Consider the following 22325-nt stretch of genomic DNA (forward strand, 5'->3'; position numbering starts at 1 on the left):
ATGCCATGTTTGTTAACATACTGGATTAGAAGTTGTTCATCTATTAAAACTGAGAAAAAAAGTCTGCAGCAGCACCCTGCCAGACTTGAGGGTGTTGAAGCTTGGACCAGAGATGGTTGCTACAGGGATTGTGGATCCAAGGAGTGCAGTATGGCTTTGGCTGTGGAGAGATTGTTTGGCAGAAGAGACTGAACTGACTTGGGAATAGACAGGAGACCCAAGAATGGGGTTGTGAGTGGGCAAAGTGGGTGAAATGACTAGTATAGGGGATTAATGAGAGGGCTGGAGGGTAACGGGGACCATGGAAGTCAAAAATACATTGGATTATTTTTCCAATTATTGGACTGTTCTGATCTGATCCCATAACTAACAGTACCATGTGGTTAGCATGGACCAATTAGCAACGCTGGAGAGACTTTACAATCTACAATATTGTATGATTATTGTGTTAGACAAACAGCCTAGATTTTCTGATTGTAATGCCAATAGTAAACCATTGGACTTACAATCAGAAGCTTGTCAAAAATATTGCACTTAAGAAGCATAACATTTTAATATATATGTTCCCAGTATTATTGACATATAATAAGCTCTTTTGATTATTATTCAATAAAGTTGCAGTGATATTGTGCAGTGTGCCTTTTATCATTTGATTATATAGAGTACCTTGGCTGTCAGTGTCCATCATGGCAATCAGAGAAAAGACTGAGAATGGAATATAACTGCTTCCATGATCTCTGTGGTCCGTACGCTGCTTACAATATAGATGTATGAAATAATTACATGACAATATTCAAACCTGGATTTCTGTAATTTCTGGATCTCTAAGGACAAGCAATACTAGCTTTGCTATGCAATGATTCTCCCATTATTGACTTTTAGATGGTTTCTATTTGGTAGGTGTTGGGTGTAAATACTTTTTACTGCAAAACAGTGCAGTACTCTTTAATAAAAGTAGCAATTGACTGTCATTCATTTAACTGTGCAGTGCAGACTATAGAATACCTTCCTCCCTTACAAATTAATGAGGATTTAAAGGAACATGATTGCTGGTCCTTATTTGTGCATTTTAAAAAAAATACTAAATTATGCACTATTTTATGCTATATGTGCAATAAAAATGTTATAACTTTGCATTTTTAAAGGACTTGTTAATTTTATGCAGAGATTACACAGTAAACTCTAGTTTTGACAAGTCTATGTAGTGCACCATTGTATCAGAAACTAGATACATTGGACTCACTGTATTGCAGTCTCCCCTTCAGCTGATTACTCCCGATCAACATTGACATAGTCATAGGATAATTTTCCCTTCAGGCCAAGTGACAGAACTCTGTCATAGGATGTATATGTTTATTTGAGGTGGTTGTAAATGAAGCAATAAATGAAAAAAAAATTACATCAGAAGCAATATTCCTTGGGTTTTTATTCTGAATGTACGGTCAGGAGACAGGAAAGAATATACAATCAGAGAGTAGCTGTTATTTTCCATAAAGGCGAGAAGTACTTTCGTGTTTAGACTAATAATTCTGTGTGGGCACTATATTGAGGTTATTGAAGTGGTACAAAAGTAAATGTTTCAATGGGGAGAAAATACATTATTAGCTGTTTTATTTGATTTTAATGTTTCCAATGCCAACTTGTGGCAAATGGTAATTTTCTTCATTCAGAATCATTTCAAAATAGACAGAAAGTCATTTAAATCCTGCCCGTTTCAGCTTGCTTCAAATACCACTGTGTTCAAAGCATCTGCTTCTATATGCTGTTGTTTTATACATTAGTAAGGGGTTTTCTTAATATTTTTATGTAGTAAGCAGTGTTCTATTCATGCACATGGCATAGGATTTTCGGATGCTATTCAACTTCTGAACCTTTCCTTTCCAACTTCTGGACTTGTGCTAAAGAAACAGAATATCCTGCTTTTATAATTTTAAATGTACCTTTAACCCCTAAATTGTGTTTGCCTTTTCGGCACAATTTAGCCAAAATCAATGCTACTGGCACAAAAGGTCACAGATTTTTAAGTGTCATTTGTAGTCGGCATAACTCAAGTTTCTGAGCTCTTTTGCATAAGTTTTTTAAACATTGGGCTGGAAGCAGGCCCCTTGCTTGGGGTAAATTAATCACTATTAGGAGTTTCTTTGCTAATTGCATTGGTTTGCAGGCCTTGAGGAAGGCAGAAAGGCTTTAAAAATTAAAACATAAGCAACATATTATGGATGCTGTAAATTTGAAATAAGAACAGAAAAGTGCTGGAAATACGCAATAGGTTTGGCATCAGCTATGGAGAGAGAAACAGAGTTAACATTTCAAGTCTATGACCTATCGTCAGAACTTTAGAAGTTAAACTGGTTCTTTTGAGCGCAATGACACTCAAGCTTTCAAAGTTATGAAATATGATTTTTCTTTAAATCTACTGAAGAGCTGAATTATGTACCCCAATATAACTAGAAAATGGTTTTAGAATGTTTTTAAAAGTAAATTTCAATAATTTAAAATAAAAACAAAAATACCTGGAAAAACGCAGCAGGCCTGACAGCATCTGCGGCGAGGAATACAGTTGACGTTTCGAGTCCGTATGACTCTTCATCAGAACTCTCCGCATTTAGCATATTCTACAGTTAGTCCAACAAACCTTTAGGGTAAAAACTCTTAGCTCCCTCTAAATGAATAAGAATTATAAATAAAACACTAAGTGAATTGGGTCAGTCATTTAATGTTATCCTGCCTGTGAAACTAGAGCACTTTTCGCTTTTTGGTCAGTTAAGGGAGAATTGCCTTCACTGTGACTGGTATCTCTCCTGAAAATGCTTTGTTCATAGGGCTGCACCAAGAAATTTGAGACTTCCCTGGATGAGCTGTTCTATTTCCTCATTGGTTTTACTCTGGCCCGCCAGTGCTCTTCCCCTGTGTTTAACTGTTTGTGTGCCTCTTCTATTCTTTTCCATTTCCTTTTCTTGCCCTTTGTGTTTTCCCCCTTCCTGTCACAATTTCTCTATTAATATATATGTGGAGATCTGCTATTCCCCCTCTTTCATCTTTATTACTGTCTTGCTATGCCTCTGTCACTTTCTTTCTGTTGATCTTTTGCACTGCGGCATGGAGTAAATGGGGAGTTCACAAAGCACGTGGAACTGAACAGTGTGGAAGGTATTGAGTATTCCACATAAACTTGACATTGGTATGATGTGCATGTGCCCCTTAATATTGGCTCCTATTTGTTGAACTAATTTTAAGTTTCAAAAATAACAAAATTATAAGATTTATAGTAATTGAAAACAGAAAATAATGGAAATACTCAGCAGGTCTGGCAGCATCTGTGGAAAGAGAAACAGAGTTAATGTTTCAGGTGGATGATCTTTCATCAAAACTCAGAGTAATGAATATACTGAGATTAGCTATACAATTGTTCAACCTAATGAATAAGTTAAAAACAATCAAGTTGCTTAAAAATCCATTGTTCAGCTGCTTACTGAATTCCAAGCTATGTACAATTTGTTTGCAAGAAACTATTTAAAAATACAATTAAAATGGGGGCATTGACATATCTGAAATAAGGTTGTAATGTTAAAGAAAACGTGATGTGGAGCCACACATTGCATTTTTTGCTGTATTGCACTAATTGGGCCTTTACTGATTATATAATTCTCTTACCACAACAAGACTTTGCTCTTAAAAGTAAAGCTGACTGGCCTTTCATGTTGACAAGATACTTGAAAACTGATAGAAGGTTAGCTTTGATGTGTAGTACATCAGAAAAAGGACACATCTCATTTAATCTTTTCATCTTTCACTATATCGTTTGTGACAGTCTCCTCGTTCAGTGCTACTATAGGTTACATTTGCATCATGAAAGGGGGTCACCAACCTGTTCTGAGTGGCAAATCGTAAACTGTGATTAGCTGTATGAAATATTTGAAAGCCAAAATGATAAAAACCATAACCTTTAATAGTTCTGCAGTCAGCAAATTGGACTTAGAACCATACCTCAGTAAGACCTGGATGGCATCCCTACATTCACATGCAAAAGAAGGAAAAAAATTGTGCATGTTCTATTATCTGTGTACTCACACTGTGCCCAATAACATAACCATTTGTGTGATTCTATACAACCATATTTTTAATTGTTCCTGATGTTCAAATGAAGTAAACTGATCTCATAAGCAAAACACTGTGGATGCTGGAAATCTGAAATAGAAACAGAGAATGCTGGAAATACTCAGCTGGTCAGGCAACATTTGTGAAGAGAAGAATGGAGTTAGTGTTCTAAGTTCTGATTGGTTTTTTTTGCAAATGCTGTGGCAATTGAATGCATGCTCTAGTTGTGATTAAGAGCAGCTGATACTAATTGGGGAAAAGTTAGGGGACATGTGTAAGAAACACCTGCGTGGGGAAACTGTGTAGAAGGGAACAGTAGCCTACACTTGAGTTTATTCACAAAACCTAGTATAACATAGATTGAAGACAGACTGGCTCCAGCTTCTTCCTTTGCCAGATCTACATTCAGCGCATTAACACCGAAGAAAGGTTATCAACCTGAAACCAGGGGCTGGATTTTCATCTACGAGATGGGTAGCAGGAGTCGGGAAAATCCTGGCTCTGTACGCCCAGCTGGAGAAATGTAGCTTAGGAGGTGCAATATTCATTCTGGGTGCGTGCGCTGTTGTCAAGCCAGCCGACCCTGGAAACAGTTTGGAGGCAAAGAGTGGCCCAATTGAGGGGCGGTTGTTTCATGACTCAGACCCTATATAAAGGGCCGTCCTGGAAATAGTCACTGGGAGGGAAAGGCAGGTGAGGGATTGCAAGACGGTGTGGGAGGAGACTTCAGAATGCTGTCATGTGAGTAGAAGTTGTAAATATTGGCCAACTGATCATTATGCTGTAAACGATGATCCACCGTGAGCCTCCCATAGGAAAGTTCAGATTGTGAAGTCTGCAAATTGCAAATGTGTAAAGAATGTCCACACAGCAGTCATTCACTGTTGGCATAGATCCACCACACCCAACCATGTACAAGGCTGCATCTTGGCAACTTCAGCGGGTCATGACAATGCACAGCAAGTGAAATGAGCAATGTACCTCAGGGGCTGGTCCCAGGACCTCATATCCTTAATGTCCTGCCACATAACCATTCACCTGTTACATTTCCAAGAATGGGAACCAAACATACTTTGCCCCTAACCTTTACATCCACACACTGTCATGCATGTGTGACTCCAAACGAGCAGTCCAGCAGGGTCCTCTGAGCTCTGGAACACTCCATGAAATTTTGGGGTGCTCACACCCAATCAAAATACACCCAACCAATGCCCAGGCACCATCCCTCCCCACCAACAACACAACTCAAGATTAAGATTCCAGAAGGTGATTGCACACAGGAGTTGAGTAGCGCCGCAGAAAGCAAGAATCCTTATTTATCCATGTGCTTCCTTCATTGTCATGGCAGAATGTCCCAGAGGAGCTGCGTGAGTGAGTCACAGCACCCAGGTTCTGCGACCAGGGCCTGGGGATCCTGATGCTGGGAGTTGACATCTGCAGGAACCCTGAATCCAGCAGGGAGAAGGAAACCTCTAGCCATAGCAAAGAGAGTGTGGCAGGCAATAGCAGCCATGGTGAGCGCAGCAGGGGAATGTAATAGATCTTGGATACAAAGCCGCAAGCAGTTCCATGACCTGCTGTACGTGGGTAAGGTGAGTTGTTTGACAGAAGTATACAGTTCTCTCTGGATTGGGAGTCAATTGAGTGACACATCAGATGGGACACAATTGTCACATAGTTCTTCACCAACAAAGATGGCCGATTGGCTGTGACACTCTTGTATGTCCAAGCATTAATGGGGTGGCATCTGAACGCCCACTGTGACACACCACCAAATTGATGAAGCTCATCCCCGAATTCAATGCCCTTTATATCAGTCTTTTTCAATTACTTGCAGGAGAAGAGAAGTCAAAATGCCAAGGAAATGGCCTGGACCAAGGGTGGCCATGCAAACCTATGGATGATTCATCCAGAGGTGGAACGAGCCATGCAGGTTGACGAGGAGATGGTGAATGGCCCATAGCAGGCGCCATAGCAGGCACCTTCAAGCATGGTTTCATTGGTGGGGGTGATGGTTATTTAGCACGGGGTAAGTGGACTGAGCATAAAGGGAATTTTGTGCACAGCTGAGCACAGGAAGAGTTGCGGGCCAAGGGTTCTGCTCATGTGGTTGTTGAGAATGACGTGTAACTGCATGTGCACTTACACTGACCAAGGCTTACACTAATTATCTCCTGTTTTGTCTCACACAGTTCCCATCACTGCACACCCACGTGCCGCACCCCCCACTCCTCTCTTCCACCCCCCCCCCCCCCCCCCCCCCCACCCCGCCCCCGAGGACGAGAAGGAGGAGATGTCCAAGGAAGCACCATCCCATCGGACCAGCTCACACTCCACCAACAGAGATATTAGCACTGCAGAGCAATGTAGTGAGTGTTTAGAGTTGGTTGCACATGATGAAGGGCACCACACCAGAGTGCAGGAGAAGATGTCAGAGTCAGAGACATCTGTGGATAGTCCCCATTGGAGGAGTGAAAGCTGTGACGATGGTGCTCTACTTGGCATAGAGATAAGGTCTTAGAGTCACCTTATGAGGCCCAGTACATGGAATTGCCTGAGGCAATGCAAGTCCACACAGTGTGTGTGTGATGAGCTCCATGGTGGCAATAAGCTCCACCTTGTCTCAGACTTCGACCGCATGAGCTCCAACCGTGAGATAATGGCCCACCTCATGAAGGTACATGCAGCATCAGTTAGAGTGGATGCAAAAACAGCATCTCTGCCTGAAAAGGGCGTGAGGCTCACTCAGTCGCCTGGAGCAGTCCACTCAGAGTATGAACGCTAACCTTCACGAAATACATGAGGAGCTGCATACCCATAACAGGACATTCCCGCTGCTGGCACAATGGTTGCTGGAATAGATGACTGCTGTATCCCAGCAGCCCACCCCATCCAACCCTCCAGAAAGCCAACACAGGGCTGAGGAGGTTGCAGAGGAGGGTGAGGATGCTGAGAGCTGTTCTGCACCCTCATCTTCCACGGTTTCCTCAGCCCCTCCACTAAATCCCTCATCTGAGGTATATGTTCCAGGGACCACAGCTGCTCCTGCAGAATTGCAGGACCCACAGTCTAAGGTAGGTCCCCAACTGCTACCTGCACGAAGAGGCTGGTCATGATGCTCCTCAATGCCTTACAGACATAGAGGTGAGCAGCCTGCCTCTACTTCCTCGAGGCAACATGTAGGAGTGTTCATGAGCACAAGGCACTGAACGACTTGATCGCTGATGGGTTCACATGTGGTGTAATATCTTACATTGTAAAGCATAACTTTTCCATTTTCTGTAAATACACCATGTAAATCAAAGGATGGACGCATTGGTCTATACTTGCTGAGTGATACATATAATAAACAGGTAAACATAGTAAACATAGTCAAGTAAAGCCACACTAATTATATAGACATATGAAAAGGGGGCCGTAATAAAAGATCTTAGACAAATAAGCTTCAGTTCTTGTTTACCAACAAGTAGGTGAAGATAAAGCTGCCTGTAGTATTCATAATAAGTTATAGTCCAACCCCTTCTGCGAAGTTGGTCTTTATTTTATAGGCATTGAACATTTTCTAAATGTTGCCACCTATGAGAGATGTGTCGTAAAGACATTGTTGAAAAAATTGCAAAGCTACTAGATGCTAAACTCAGCAAATGATGAAGATTGGCAACAAAAACAAAAATTGCTGGAAAAACTCACCATGTCTGACAGCATCTGTGGAGTGAAAGACAGAGTTAACATTTCGAGTCTGTTTGGCTTCTTCAGAACTAAAGAGAAGTAAAAATGTGGTGAAACCACATGTCCGCAAGCATGACCCAGACCTTCCTGTCGCTTGCCATTTCAACACACCACCCTGCTCTCATGCCCACATGTCCATCCTTGGCCTGCTGCAATGTTCCAGTGAAGCTCAACGCAAACTGGAGGAACAGCACCTCATCTTCCGATTAGGCACTTTACAGCCTTCCAGACTTAACATTGAGTTCAACAACTTCAGATCATGAACTCTCTCCTCCATCCTCTCCCCTTTTTGATCCCGTTTTTTCAAATATTCATTTTTAAATTTTTATATATATATATATGTTATATATATATATTTTCATACCTATTTTTATTATTATTTTAAAAATTTATTTCCATTCATTGTTTCATCCCCACCTTGTACCTTATTTCCCACACCCTCCCCTCCCCCCACCCCACCCCTTCTAGGGCCATCTGTCACTTGCTCATTCTGCTTTCTACTTTTAATGTCACCATTAGCACTTCCTTTAGCCAGTGTCACCATCATCAACACCCCTTCGACCTTTTGTTTTTGACATCTTTTGCAATCTCTCCTTTGCCTCCACCTATCACTGGCCTTCTATCCAGCTTCACCTGTCCCACCCCCCCTTAAACAGTATGTATTTCATCACATATTTACTTCTCTTTAGTTCTAAAGAAGAGTCATACGGACTCAAAATGTTAACCCTGTCTTTCTCACCACAAATGCTGTCAGACTTGCTGAATTTTTCCAGCAATTTTTGTTTTTGTTTCAGATTTCCAGCATCCGTAGTATTTTGCTTTTATGAAGATTGGCAGTTGTGTTTTAGACGTTGTTCTCAGTTGTTTTCAAAATATCTTCATTAAAGTTGCATCTGAAATGACCTGTTGGTTAATATTAAATCATGAATTACTGAAATTTGACATAGTTCAAATTCAGATATGTCTGCCACTTAATTAAAATGAAGTAATTAAAAATTGTTTCCAAAAGAAACAAGGCTGCACATCAGGGAGGTAAAAAAACAATGTGAGAATTTCACCTTCTACTGGAATGAGGCACAATGAGACCCTTTGTTGAGACATCTGGCAGCACAAAGCTGTTTTATTATTATTAAGCATAAAGAGCCTAAATGAAGTGAACTTTATTTGGAGTAATATTGTGTAAGCCTGAGGTTACAAATATAATTAAGAAATTTAGTCTTGATAACCCTCTAATCCTTGAATTGGCTGAGTTTCTTTCCCTCCATAATGTAGTTAAAGCTGTGTGTCAGAGTTGTGTCCACCATTACTTAGCTACACTGCCTGAAAGATTCAGTATGGAGTTCACCAAAGGAGAAACAGATTGCCTGTCAGACAACAAATATTTTCTTGAATCCCACCGAGGAATGTAGAAGAGAAGAACAAAGTGGCACTCAAGATATACATTTCCTGCCACTCAGCTACACAAATGGGCCTCATAAACTTGGTACACAGGAGAAACGTGTCTATTATAGTGCTGTGACAGAGTTATGCCATCTCTTCCTCTGCACAAGTAACATTTGTGCAACAATGCACATGCAGTGTCAAAATCAGACTAGCCCTTAATCACTACATATTGTGTTCTTTCTCGGCCAGCAGTGGGGATATCTACAGTGTTAGCCATCTTTTTGTCCAGAGATGCATCAAGAAAGTGAAAAATGCATTGTACAACTGGGCCAATTACTTCATCACTTTTGCCACTCACCACTTACAAAATAATTCCACAGAATGCAGAGGTACCCCCATTGCCACTCAAAGCTCTCATGCATAATGCTGGCTTAGAAATTAGGCTGTGATTATTTTTGGATATTAAGGTGTGTAGTTTGGACTCTGGCTGCTGCTCAATTGTGTGTCCCAAGGCTGTTTAGATATTGGGCCTCGAGCCTCGTTTCATTGTTGCCAACAAAGCGTGAAGAGCCACTAGTCAAGAGGACTCAAAAGTTTGGGTAAAAGCAAAATACTGTGGATGCTGGAAATCTGAAATAAAAACAGAAAATGCTGGAAAAACTCAGCAGGTCTGGCAGCATCTGTGGAAAGAGAAACATTTCAAGTCCATATGACCCTTCTTCAGAGCTAAAGTGAAGTAGAAATGTGATGGATTTTATATTGTTTAAGAGGAGTGGAGCAGGTGGAACAAGATAGAAGGTCAGGGATAGGTGACAGCTAAGGAGAGATTGACAAAGATGTCATGGACACAAGACAAAGGGAGTGTGAATGGAAGTGGTGAAGAGTAAAGAAGGTGCTGATGGTGGCATAAAGGTAAGATAGCAGAAGATGTTAATAGCAGACTAAGGATCAGCACTCTGTGAAAGCACAACATAAAAACAAGTGACAGATGGCCCTGTGGCAGGAGGGGGTGGGGGAGTTGGGGAAAAAGGATATAAAAAGAACAAATAAATAAAAGAATAAAATAAAATTAAGAAATAAATAAATATTGGATTTAAAAAGGGTTCAAGAGGGGGGAGAGAGTTCATAGTCTGAAGTTGTTGAACTCAGTGTTAAGTCCGGAAGGCTATAAAGTGCCTAATCAGGTGCTGTTCCTCCAGTGTTCATTGGGCTTCACTGGAACATTGCAGCAGGCCAAGGACAGACATGTGGGCATGAGAGCAGGATAGTGTGTTGAAATGACAAGCGACTGGAAGGCCTGGGTCATGCTTCCGGACTGAGCGAAGGTGTCCCGCAAAGTGGTCACCAAGTTGTTTAGTCTCCCCAATGTAGAAGAGACCGCATTGGGACCAGCAAATACAGTAGACCAAATTGATGGAGGTGCAAGTGAAGCACTGCTTCACCTGAAAGGAGTGTTTAGGCCGTTGGACGGTGAGGAGGGAGGAGGTAAAGGGGCAGGTGTTGCACCTTCTGCGACTGCATGGGAAGGTGCTGTGGAAAGGGGATGAGGAATTGGGGGTGATGGAGGAATGAACCATGGTGTCATGGAGGGAAAGACCCCTGCAGATGCTGACAGTGGGGGTGCGGGGTGGTGTTTGGTGGTGATATCATGCTGGAGTTGACAGAAGTGGCAGAGGATGACCCTTTGAATGCGGAAGCTGTTGGGGTGAAAAGTGAGAACAAGGGGAACCCTATCGTGGTTTTGGGAGGGAGGGGAAAGGTTAAGGGTAGAGGTGCGGGAGATGGCCACCTCACCGTCTAAGGCCCCAAGCACTCCTTTCAGGTGAAGCAGTGCTCCACTTGCACCTCCTTTAATTTGACCCCCTTTTTAATACAATATTTATTTATTTTTTTAATTAATTAATTTATATTTAATTATTTTTTAACCTTATTTTATTCTCCCCCCACCTGTCACTTATTTTTGTGTTTTGCTTTCACAGATGCTGATCTTTGTTTTGCTATTAACATCTTCTGCTATCTTACCTTTATGCCACTAACAGCACCTTCTTTACTCTTCACCACTACCATTAACACTCCCTTTGTCTTGTGTCCATGACATCTTTATCAATCTCTCCTTAGCTGTCACCTATCCCTGACCTTCTATCTTGCTCCATCTGCTCCACACCCTCTTAAACAGTATAAAACCCATCACATTTCTATTCTTTAGCTCTGAAGATGAGTCACGTGGACTCAAAACATTATCTCAAAGCTTGGGTCATTGCTAATATTGTAATAACCCTTAGGGAAGTGTCATAGGGGCTGGGGATGGGGATGGCTCCAAGGTCAGACATTGAGAGAGGAGGCCAAGAGCATAGGATCAGGGTTGGGGGCAGGGTGATGGTGATGATTGGAGGTTAAGAGCTGTAGTTATTTGGGAGGGGCAGATACATGTGGAATTGAGTGTAGCAGCTTCTTTGTTGCAGGCAAACCCTAAGCCTCATTACCCTCAGTGCAGCCTGCAGTGGTGTAGCCTGCCTTTGAGAGGGGCATTGTAGATAGTGGACAGGCTTTAGGGAGTCTTTGAATCCAAACTCAGCAGAGATATTCGTTGCACAGTTTTTAAGCCTTTGAGCATTGAGATATAAACATGTGATGAGAAGCTGCAGAGCATAATTCTACAACTTCTGCTAAAATGCCCTGAAAATTGCTCATGCAATTGTTGAAAGCTATAAAACTATAAACTAGAAACCTATAAAATAGGTTTGTAACTTATTCCCCAAGCTAGCTCTTTCTCCTACAGATGAACTAGCTGCAGCTTGTGGGGAGAAAAGATAAAACTGAATGGACTTTTTAGTACCACATCCCAGAATAAAACAGCAGTAGAAGGGGAGACGGGAGATAAAGTTTACGTAGAATGTGCAATGACGGGGACAACAAAATAATAATTGGGAACTACCATCAACAGCAAACATGATGTTTAGGGGTATAAAGGAGGTAATTATCATCATTGTGGAGAATTTGAATTTCCCACACATAAATTAGAAATAGGAATATTGAAAAGAAAAGCTGCAAGTATAATTTCATTGAGGTAATAGAGGTGACTGCTTGTTAACATAGCATGCAGTGTAGGGTATTGGGACAAATGCTGGGCTTAATATTTAACAAAAATAATTGGTAACCTGGAAATGACTGAACACAGAGGTGGTTTTGTTTTTTTTTATCACCTGGATGTTAAATGTCACTTGGAAGAGTGCAGAAAGGAAAATCTGGCCCAGCAGATGACACGTACTGTATCAGAGCCTGCCTCATTTTCCTTCCTTTCAAATTAATGGGAGAGAATCTAATAGGTCCTGTTCTCAGTTTGCAATCCTCCCTGCAGATTTACCTTTTCATTGCTTTGCACAAGCGATGTACAACTCCCAGGTGGCTTAAGATGAAAATCTGCTACTGGGTTTCCAGTGCACACTCTATTTATTAAGATTTGATTTTGTAAGAAAGGCCAAGAACAAAAATAATTCAGGCCTCTAAGACATCGAATGAGCTGCATACCTGAAGGTTATGTAAAGAGTTCCAGGGAGGATTAAGTAAGAGGAACTAGAAAATAATACAGCACACATTAAATATTTAACTTTAAGGACAATGGAAAGGAAAACATGAGATACCATTTGAACTCTGATTTCTGAAATGCAGAATTAATTTCAATAATCGTAATTCAGATAAACATTGAGGACCTCACTGTAAATGCATCCCAAACAATTAACACCACAGGCATCTTTGGTCATAGCTGTTTCTAATGTTGTTTTGCATTTCCTACAACACTATAGCACAGTTGCATTACTCAATACGCATGCTAATATATCAAAACCTGATCTGATATGAATTCCTAATAATATCTGTTCTGAAGTTAACAAACTGCTCTTGTTGCCACATCCAGATCTAATATTACAAGTGGCTACATAATCACTGAAAATCAAAGTTAGGCTAGACAGAAGAAATAAATTGCAAAGTTTTATAATAAACGTTCTGTATGCTCCATTTCCAGATAAATGCTGGTTTATTCAACTGGAAATTAAATCACCATAGTGCATAGTTTCTGCCGACTTATCCATCGTATCAGTTTGCCTTGTTTGTTGCATCACGCTTACTGAGATATGACTGTCCGGATGCGTGAAATTTAATTCAAAAAATTTAATCCAGCCCATTGTGGCGGGAACCATGGCATCCAGACCCACTTAATCGCAGGAAAGGCCATGCGTAAGTCTCCCAACAATGGCAAAACCTCTCCCCATTAAAGCAGAGGGCGGAAAGGGATGGCACAGGATTCCTGGCCACTGGTGGTGGGATGTCAGTTATATTTATTAATAAGCCAATTGACACCCATTATCGCTGAGCCCACCACAATTTAGTGGTGGCTCAGGAATTAAATGGGAGCTGCACGGCTTCCCTGTGCCTCCCAAAGGCCACCCAGCAAACCTTCTCGGGTTTGCCAGTGGTCCCTTTGGCCCTCATTATCAGGCATCCTGTGCCTAATTGAGGGATCTGGCACTGGTGGGGGGAGAGGGAGGGATGGGGCAGGTGGCTACTGAAAGCCACCCCTTCTCCTGCGACCCCAATCCTGTGACCCCCCATCCTGCCCTCAGTGATCTTTGGTCTGGAGTCCCTCGGCGATTCTGGACCTCTGGTGGGTGCATTGTCAGCAGCTGCGGTGGCATTGACAGCAATGAGGAGCCATCCTCAGATTGGGGTCCTGAACCCCGGGGAAGGACTGACGGTGACCACGTTAGTACTTGAAAGGCGCAATAGCGTCAGGCCTCCTCCATGGAACTGCCAGGAGTTCCCCACCAGTTCTCCGAACTAGTGGATCGATTAAATCCCGTCTGATCTTACTACTTTTGTGCACATCATCCAGTTATGCATTCTGTCATTCAAACTCAGTTTGCATTGCTAACTTTCTACTTTCACTGTTTCAAGAGGTTAGGAAAAAGTCATGTAGTAATTATTTCAAATAGCAAAAGATATTATTTAGAAAGAGTGTTGATTGAAGATTGATTCTAATTTTTCTCATCATCAAGTTCATAAATAATGTATTGTTCCCATTTTTCAACATACCACTGACATTCAATATTTCTTAAATTATAGAATATAAGGGGAATGTGAGTTATATTACATTGTTTATGCAATTCTAATACAATATATTAATCTACTTAATGAAACTGCAAAGAAGGTGTAAACAAATTAAGATTAGATTCACAAGATACATAAACATCATGTGCAGTTTTCTAACTCCCAAAAAGCTGCAGGTAATTCCAGTGTAATAGATTATTTCTGACAATATGGAAAATTACCCCAATAAATGCCATGTGATGCATGGATGCCTATGACTTAAGTTCACTTGATCTGGAGGAACCAGTGTGCACCCTTGTGCCCTTATCTTTCTTACTCTTGCTGAATTCTGGAAAAGCCAGATTCACAGAAACAGATTCATTCCATGTCAAATTTCACCCCATTATCCCTGAGCCTTCCACAATTCAGTGGTGGCTCTGGGATTAATTGGGAGCTGCATGGCTTTCCTGTGCCTCCCAAAGGCGACCCAACCTTCAGGGGTAGGGGTAGGGGGGCATCCCCCATTATCAGGCACTCTGCGCCCAATCAAAGGACCTGGCATAAGGGGTGGGGTTGGAGGCTGCTGAAAGCCACCCCCCCCACCCATGACTTCCATCCGCCCTCACTCGCTTTTGGCCAGGGGTCCCTCGGTGATCCTGAGCCTCTAGTGGGTGCATTGTTGGCATCTGCCACCACTCCTGGGGAAAAATGTTCACCTTCGTGATGTGTCATAGAGGTCACATGCAGGGTCCACACTAGAATGATAGGTGTCGCCGTTTTCTGCTTTTTACTCTAGATACTGGGTTGGGTTTGGTGCAACTGTCCACTCCAGTTAGCAGACCACGCACGTACCAAAACCAATTGTCAGCTGTGGCTCAGTGCTAGCACTCTTGCCCCTGATTTAGAAGACTGTGGGTTCAGGTCTTAGTTCAGAGATTTGCGCATGATGATATATACTATCATCCCAGTGCAGGACTGAGCGATAGCTGTGATCAGAGGATCAACTTTCAGACGACACATTAAGCTAACCCTCCATCTGCCCTCTCATAAATGTAAAAGATTCCATGGCATTATTTCAAAGAATAGCAGGGGAGTTCTCCTCAGTGTCCTAGCCAATATTCCTTCTGCAATAATATCACTGAAATAGATTATCTGTTCATTATCACATTGCTGTTTGTGGGACTTTGGCGTGCACAAATTGGCTGTTGCATTTCTTATATTTCTACAATGACTACAATTCAGAAGTATTTTGTTTTACATAGTTATGAAAGGTGCTATATAAATGCAAGTCTTTTTTTCCCCTGTTGAATATCTTGCTAAACAATAGTGTGACCTGGGGTTAGTAACAGAGAATCCTTACTCTGTATAACAGATACTGAAATATTTGCACATGTGAATTCTATTATCTTTACAAAAGGAGACTGAAAAGGCCATCAAGACAAGGCACAGCTTTAAACTAAGTTGGTGTATTTTATGTAAAATGCATGAGTGAACAGGATACAGCTTTTACAGAAAATGCCATCAAGGGTCCTACACTTCTTTATTCTGAAAACAGTAAAGACACAGCTTAATAATTCTTTGAACAGGGGCTCACCATCTCCAGCTAAGAGGATTTTAAAATACAAAATAATGTTTTGCCACTGCTGGGAGAGCATCACCTTTTTGTGCATCACAGAGGAGAGGGAAGGAAACAGGCGGGTCACTATCAGCAGAGCCTTTTATTCCATTCTTATGTTTATCTAGCTCCCCCTTAAATATATCTATGAAATTCGCCTCAAAATACTCCTTGTTCCACATTGGTTTAGGTAAAGAGGTTTCTTCTCAATCCACATTTGTATTTATTGTTGATTACCTTAGATTTATGGCCCCTAGCTTTCATTTCCCTTGCAAGTGGAAACATCTTCTCTATGTCTACCCTCTCAAACCCCCTTCATAATTTTAAACGGCTTTATTATTAGCCCCCTACTTAGCCTTCTCTTTTCTAGAAAAAAAAGTTTGTGCACAGTGCTCTAAGTGCGGCCTAACCTCGGTTCAAAGTAAGTTTAACTTCTCTGCTTTTCAGTTATGCATAATAATCTTCCCTATGAATAGCTAATTAACAGTTCAAATCACAATAGTAGCCATCCTGGCTGAAAGGTGAAATAAAAATGGAAAATGCTGAAAAAACTCAGCAGGTCTGGCAGCACCTGTGGACAGAGAAACAGAGCTAATGTTTCAAGTCCAATATGACTCTTCTTCCGTGCTTTAGAAGACTTACTGGAGTAATACCAAGTATAAGGGGCCTCAGTCATGTGAAGAAGCCTTGGTTGTTCTTCTTAAAGCAGAGAAGGTTAAGAGGAGATTTGATAGAGGTGTTCAAAATCATAAAAGGTTTTGATAAAGTAGATAAGGAGGAACTGTTTTCAGTGGCAGTGGTTGGTAACCAGAGGACGGATTTAAGGAGCCTGGCAGAAGAACCAGAGGTCACATAGGAAACATTTTTTTTTACAAAGTGAGTTGTTATGATCTGGAATTCAATGCCAGAAAGGGTGGTGGAAATAAAGTCAATAGCAATTTTCAAAAAGCTGGATAAATACTTGAAAGGAAAAAAATTGCAAGGCTGTGGAGTGGAATTAATTGGAAAACTCTTTCAAAGAGCCATCACAGACATGATGGGCCTAATGGCCTCCTTTTGTGCTGTTTCATCCAAGATGCCTGATACATCTGACTGAGTTAAACAGATGCCTTAAACACCTGGTTTTGGAACAGCCCTGGTGCAGTACCTGAGTGGGAGACAAAACACTCAATTCGAATTCCTGTTCCGCCTGATTTCAGTTGCATGTCACATCATCGTATAAATCTTCTACATGTCTTCATAAACAACTTACGTTGTATATACCTGTTGTAACTACATGAAGTATATAAAGTTTCATTTAATCTGCATGAGCACAACAGAACAGTGGATAAACTAACAAGTGATTTATTGTTGAAAGCTTATTGTAATGTTTGTGCTGTGATGCAGCAAGTAAATATTTTATTATGTTGCTAGTTATCAAAGATACCAATTCTAAGCTAGAGCTTTATAGTGGCAATTGGTCTACTCCTTGTGTTTCAATAATTCTGTTAATGACATTTTTAAGTACAAAATTTGATCCAATATATTTGGGCAAATTACTAATTCATAGAATTTTTTGTGTGGCTATTACTATGATTTAAGCATAAGTTTGTGCACACCAGGATTTTGCTGAGAGTCTACTAATGCTGCATTCTAGAAGGGGGACAGTGAAAACTGGAGGGCATCAGCACTTCAATTCTAATTGTGATAAGTTGGAGTCTCAAGCTAATGGTGATGTTTTTTACTGATGTCCAATAAACAACAGCACTGGTTTGAGTTATTTAAGTGGCTGCACCTTTTTGTTGAAAGGATATATGGTAGACCTTCTGAAAAGTACTTTTGGATGATCATTAATCAAGTGCAGTCTGGTAGATGCTTAGACATGTCATTTTGGTTTAAACAGGAGGAAAGTATGCATTCCCAATTACCTACCAATCAGAAGGCTCAGACCTCATTAGCACTCAGATGAAGTAAGCTATATCTAATGCTGTCGGGTGCTACAGCTCTTCCACAGAGCTACATCTTGACATTACCTCATCATTCAATTTTAACTGCCACACAGTTAACCTGGAAGCCAAAATGTTTTTAGAACACTTACTGGAGCTGCAGGTAGGAGATCATCTCCACAGACTAGTTGAATATGATTAAATTTGTTTTCAGCTTTGAGCTCAACCATATTTTATTCCCCTTGTTGAGAATGCTTGAGTGACATTCTACATGACATAAGTTATTTGAAATCCAAGACCAGTCACCAAAAATTCCATCAACATTTATAAACTTCATTAGCTAAATCGTCAAAAGGTTGATCCTGGAGAAGTTACTGTCCTGCTGGTTAATTCAGCTTGGTTCTTAAAGTCCTACCTGAGGAATGAGCTGCTTTCCTGGATCATCTGTTCCCACCAGAATATAAGGCAGCTAACACTATTGCAGGTTTCTGCCCTTACTTTCAAATTCATAGTGCAGAATTTTTAGGTTGGCATGCAGGCACGCGCCCACCCTGATTGGAAGCGAAAACGCGCAGGATGACATCGGGCGAGCGTCCCAACATCGCGCGATATTTCGGTTGGTGGGCGAGCGTGTGCGCGCAAAAGTCAGGAGCGCACCCGCCGACAATTAGGAGACCAATTAGTGCAATTAAAGTTGCAATTGTCTCTGATTTTTTGTGGTCCGTCCAACCTTACAGTTGACGGATGGGCAAATCAGCCAGACGGACTTTGCATTTTTCATGAAACCTCATCCAAAGGTAAAAATAAAATGTATGGACAAAATTTTCATCATGTATATGTTCAGGTGACTGATTGCAATGCGTGGACATTTTTTTCCGATCTTTGAAAACTTTATTTATTAGTTTTAAAGGCTTCAGCTGAGGCAGCTCTCTGCCTTCAGGGAGCTTTTATTCAGCGCTCGCTGCGCCCGCGCTTACGTCAGCACCTGCCCTCCTCCTGCCTCCACCCCAGCAGCGCTGAGCATTTCAACGCGCACTTCATGCTGGCTGGCCGTTAATTGGCCAGCCAGCGTGAAATTGTGGTCAGGGACCGATCCTGGGCGGTGGCCCATTCCCCGGCCACTCCCAGGCCTGCCGATGGTGCCCGCACGCTGACCTAAAAATCCTGCCCACAGGATTTCAGTGAGAATTACCTGATTTTGTGGCAATTCAGCTTCAGAGAAAACTGGTTTATTTGTGACCTCCATCTCCTAATCCAGACGTGAAATTATTATAATAATAACTCTCATTATGTCTGGATCCTTTGACAGGACATGATTCCTCAGCTTCCTTGAGAAGTTAATCTTTTGTGATACATCCGGTGAACTATTTGGCCCTCACGAAGGACAGAACATTATAAACAGGCATTTGTCTTGATACCTGAACACTTACTTCTCCTTAAGGGACATTTGTTTGACACCATTAATTTTCTCATTTCTTCAGTGGCGTATTGATGTCATTGCAAGCAATAATAAGTTTTTGTTTTGTTTGTCAATAAAACCCCTTCAGACTGGTAAATCCCTGTATGAAAAACAAACATTGAATCATTATAAGCATATATAAATTTAAATGGATAGTGGATTATCTTCAGAACCCAGAAGTGAATAGCTAAAAAGGATTCACATTGTTATTAATTCACTTAATAAATTGTCAAATCTGTATTGCAGCCTGAGAATGAAATGAACACAAAATGAGTTCAGAAAAGATTTTAGATAAGTTATACAAAACAAGGTATTTTCCAAGGTGGATCAGAGCACTGTTTTATGTGGTAGGAATTTTATACATTGTCATGTCAAGCACAGTATTATTCTGCTTCTGTAGTGGATCTGCTTTTCTTTAAAGTCTCACAAAGCCCAACTGCAGTAAACACTGGGTGAGGTCAGGTTTTATGCTTTTCAAAAGTGCTGGGGCAGAAATCTGGTTTTCCTTCTTTTATGTTGTAACCGAAAAACTCAGTTGGGGTTAAAATATTCTATTGTCATTGTTAAGTTACTTTCAATGGCAGGGGGAATCATACATTCCAAGGGCTGAATCTTCGGCTCGGCGAGCAGGAGCAGGGCCCACTCGCCAAGGCGTAAATTGACGTGTGGTGACGGCGAGCGTGCGTCCCGACATCACGGCGCATCATTCAGACTTTCAGTTCGGTGGGCGCGCACCAGAGTCAGCTGCGCACCCGCCGAACTGTCTATTAAGGCCAGTTAACTGTCAATTAAAATAATAAACGGAGCTGCCCATCCAAACTTAAGGTTGGCGGGCAGGCAAAGAGCCCAGACGGCCTTTGCATTTTTCATGGCACCTCAACCATGGGCGGGATGAGGTTTTGTGAATGATTTTAAATTTTGAAAAAAATGTTTATTGAAATTAATGCACATGTCCCAGCTGATGTGACAGTTTCACATGAAAGGACATGTCCGAATATTTCTGCACTCTTTCACGCGCATGCGCGTAAGAGTGCACTCCCGACTCAGGCAACCTCCACCCGCCTGCACAGGGAGCACACAGTGCTTCCTGGTGCGCGTCACACTGGGCGGGCCAACGTAAAATGGCAGCGCGGGTCCACCCATGCTTGATCCCACACCGCCTGCCCGACAGGCAGAAAATTCTGCCCCAAGAATATGCCTTATTCTTTTTATACTTTTAAGTAAGGGACAAATTTGCAATATGATGGAGCAATGTAGCAGGAAATGTACACTAGATGTACAGTTTCATTTTATCATATTGAAGAAGTTAAATGTGGCATATTTAATTTTCCAATATACTTTTAGCATAATGCCAGTAGTGGTAGTGGCCTAGTGGCCTAATGTCACTGAACTAGTAATTGGGGGAAACACATTCAAATCCCGCCATGGCAGCTGGTGGAATTTAAATTCACTTAATAAAATATGGAATTGAGAACTAGTCTCAGTAATAGTCACCATGAAACTATAATCAATTGTCGTAAAAACGCATCTGGTTTACTAATGTCCTTTAGGGAAGGAAAGAAATTTGTTGTCCTTATTTGAGTCAGGCCTCCATGTGATTTCAAATCCACAGCACTGTGGCTGACTCATCACTGCCCTCTGAAATGGCCTAGCAGGTCACTCAGTTAAAGGGCGATTAGGGATGGGCAACAAATGCTGGCCTTGGCAGCGAAGCCCATATCGCATGAAATAATAAATTAAAATATTTTAAAATCAGAGTCAATAGAGTGGATAAAGCAATTTTTCTTATTATTAAATAGCAATATATATTAATGATGAAACGCTGCAGTATTTAAAATATACTGTTTTTAAATATACTGTTCATTATATTTTGCAGAACAATGGGATACAGGAACAGATACATAAAGATTCCCAATGGGCACCTATGGATTGAAGGAGATCACCATGGCCACAGCTTTGACAGTAATGCTTTTGGACCTGTAAGTTTATCGTTTTTCTCTTTCTCATTTTCTTCGCCAGTCTGTTAAATGAATGGTGCACTTGCAGCAATCAAGATCGTGAAAAAATGGAAGAAGTAATTAAAAATAGGCTCTGCAAATTGTTCAACTAGCTTTGTACACATAATTCAAAGTTATTAGTCTTTTAATAGGCATAGAATGATATTTTGATGTACTGCATTTCCATTTGACTACTTAATAGATTTCTGTAAAGCATGAAAAGTTATTGTAGAAATTGTAAAACAAATTAATATAGTTTAATAAAGGTTCACATTTCCTAAAGCAGACACTTCCCAATAATTAAGTAAACAAATTGAATATTAAGACATGTACACTGGAGAGAAATATTTTGAGGTGAAAATGTATATGTGCATTACATTTATCACGGAATTATTCTTTGATTTCCTCAAACAATCCACTAGTGAAACATAACCTGCCCTTTTAAAAATGTATACTGATTATTACCGATTAATGCATGCCACTCTTAAGTGTTCACTAATTTTATCCCATATTATGGAGTTTTTAAGTTAAATCAATCACATAATTGACAATTCATCTATGATTTCCTGGCTTATCCTTTTCCCGTTTCTTAAACAAGAATAGAACATTTGCTGCAGTGCTGTCCTTAGATGCTAATTCAGTTTCCAAGGAAATTTTGGAAAATTATGTTTGTGTCTCCATTATTTCTTCCCAACCTTGGACAGATGAGTTTACCAGTGGGAAAAATGACTCTGCATTTAATTTATATTTTACCCCCATGAGCATCTAGAACTTGATGGAGGCCAACTGAATAAAAATCATAATTTTTGTTTGAGATTTATAGTGTCACACCCAAAGAGTGGCTGAGGATAGCAGTGAAAGGGGTGAAGTTCAGGAGTATGAAAATCCCATATTTTATCCTTCTCCATTTACTTTCCTGTCCCCTCCAACACTAAATGTGAAGAGCCCATGGATTTCTTCATCTGTAAGACTGAGGCCTGAATTTTTGTGCAGATGGAAAGGGTCTTTGGCTTAGCTAAAATGACACTAAGTCCTGC

The 22325-nt window shown here is 41.0% G+C and overlaps 1 protein-coding gene across 3 annotated transcripts in view; it reads left to right on the forward strand.

The window, feature by feature from the left end:
• Positions 1 to 22325, forward strand: part of immp2l (inner mitochondrial membrane peptidase subunit 2) — a 662809-nt gene that overhangs the window by 464607 nt on the left and 175877 nt on the right. For all 3 annotated transcript variants that reach the window (XR_013580208.1, XM_078568097.1, XM_078568096.1), the window contains one exon: positions 21168 to 21270. Coding sequence is in view for 2 of the 3 variants with exons in the window: in XM_078568097.1 (XP_078424223.1) it covers positions 21168 to 21270 (103 nt within the window). In the remaining variant the exon portion in view is untranslated. The remainder of the gene's footprint in view (positions 1 to 21167; positions 21271 to 22325) is intronic.

The sequence above is a fragment of the Cetorhinus maximus genome, chromosome 22 (genome assembly GCF_964194155.1).
Source record: "Cetorhinus maximus chromosome 22, sCetMax3.hap1.1, whole genome shotgun sequence".
NCBI classification, from domain to species: domain Eukaryota; kingdom Metazoa; phylum Chordata; class Chondrichthyes; order Lamniformes; family Cetorhinidae; genus Cetorhinus; species Cetorhinus maximus.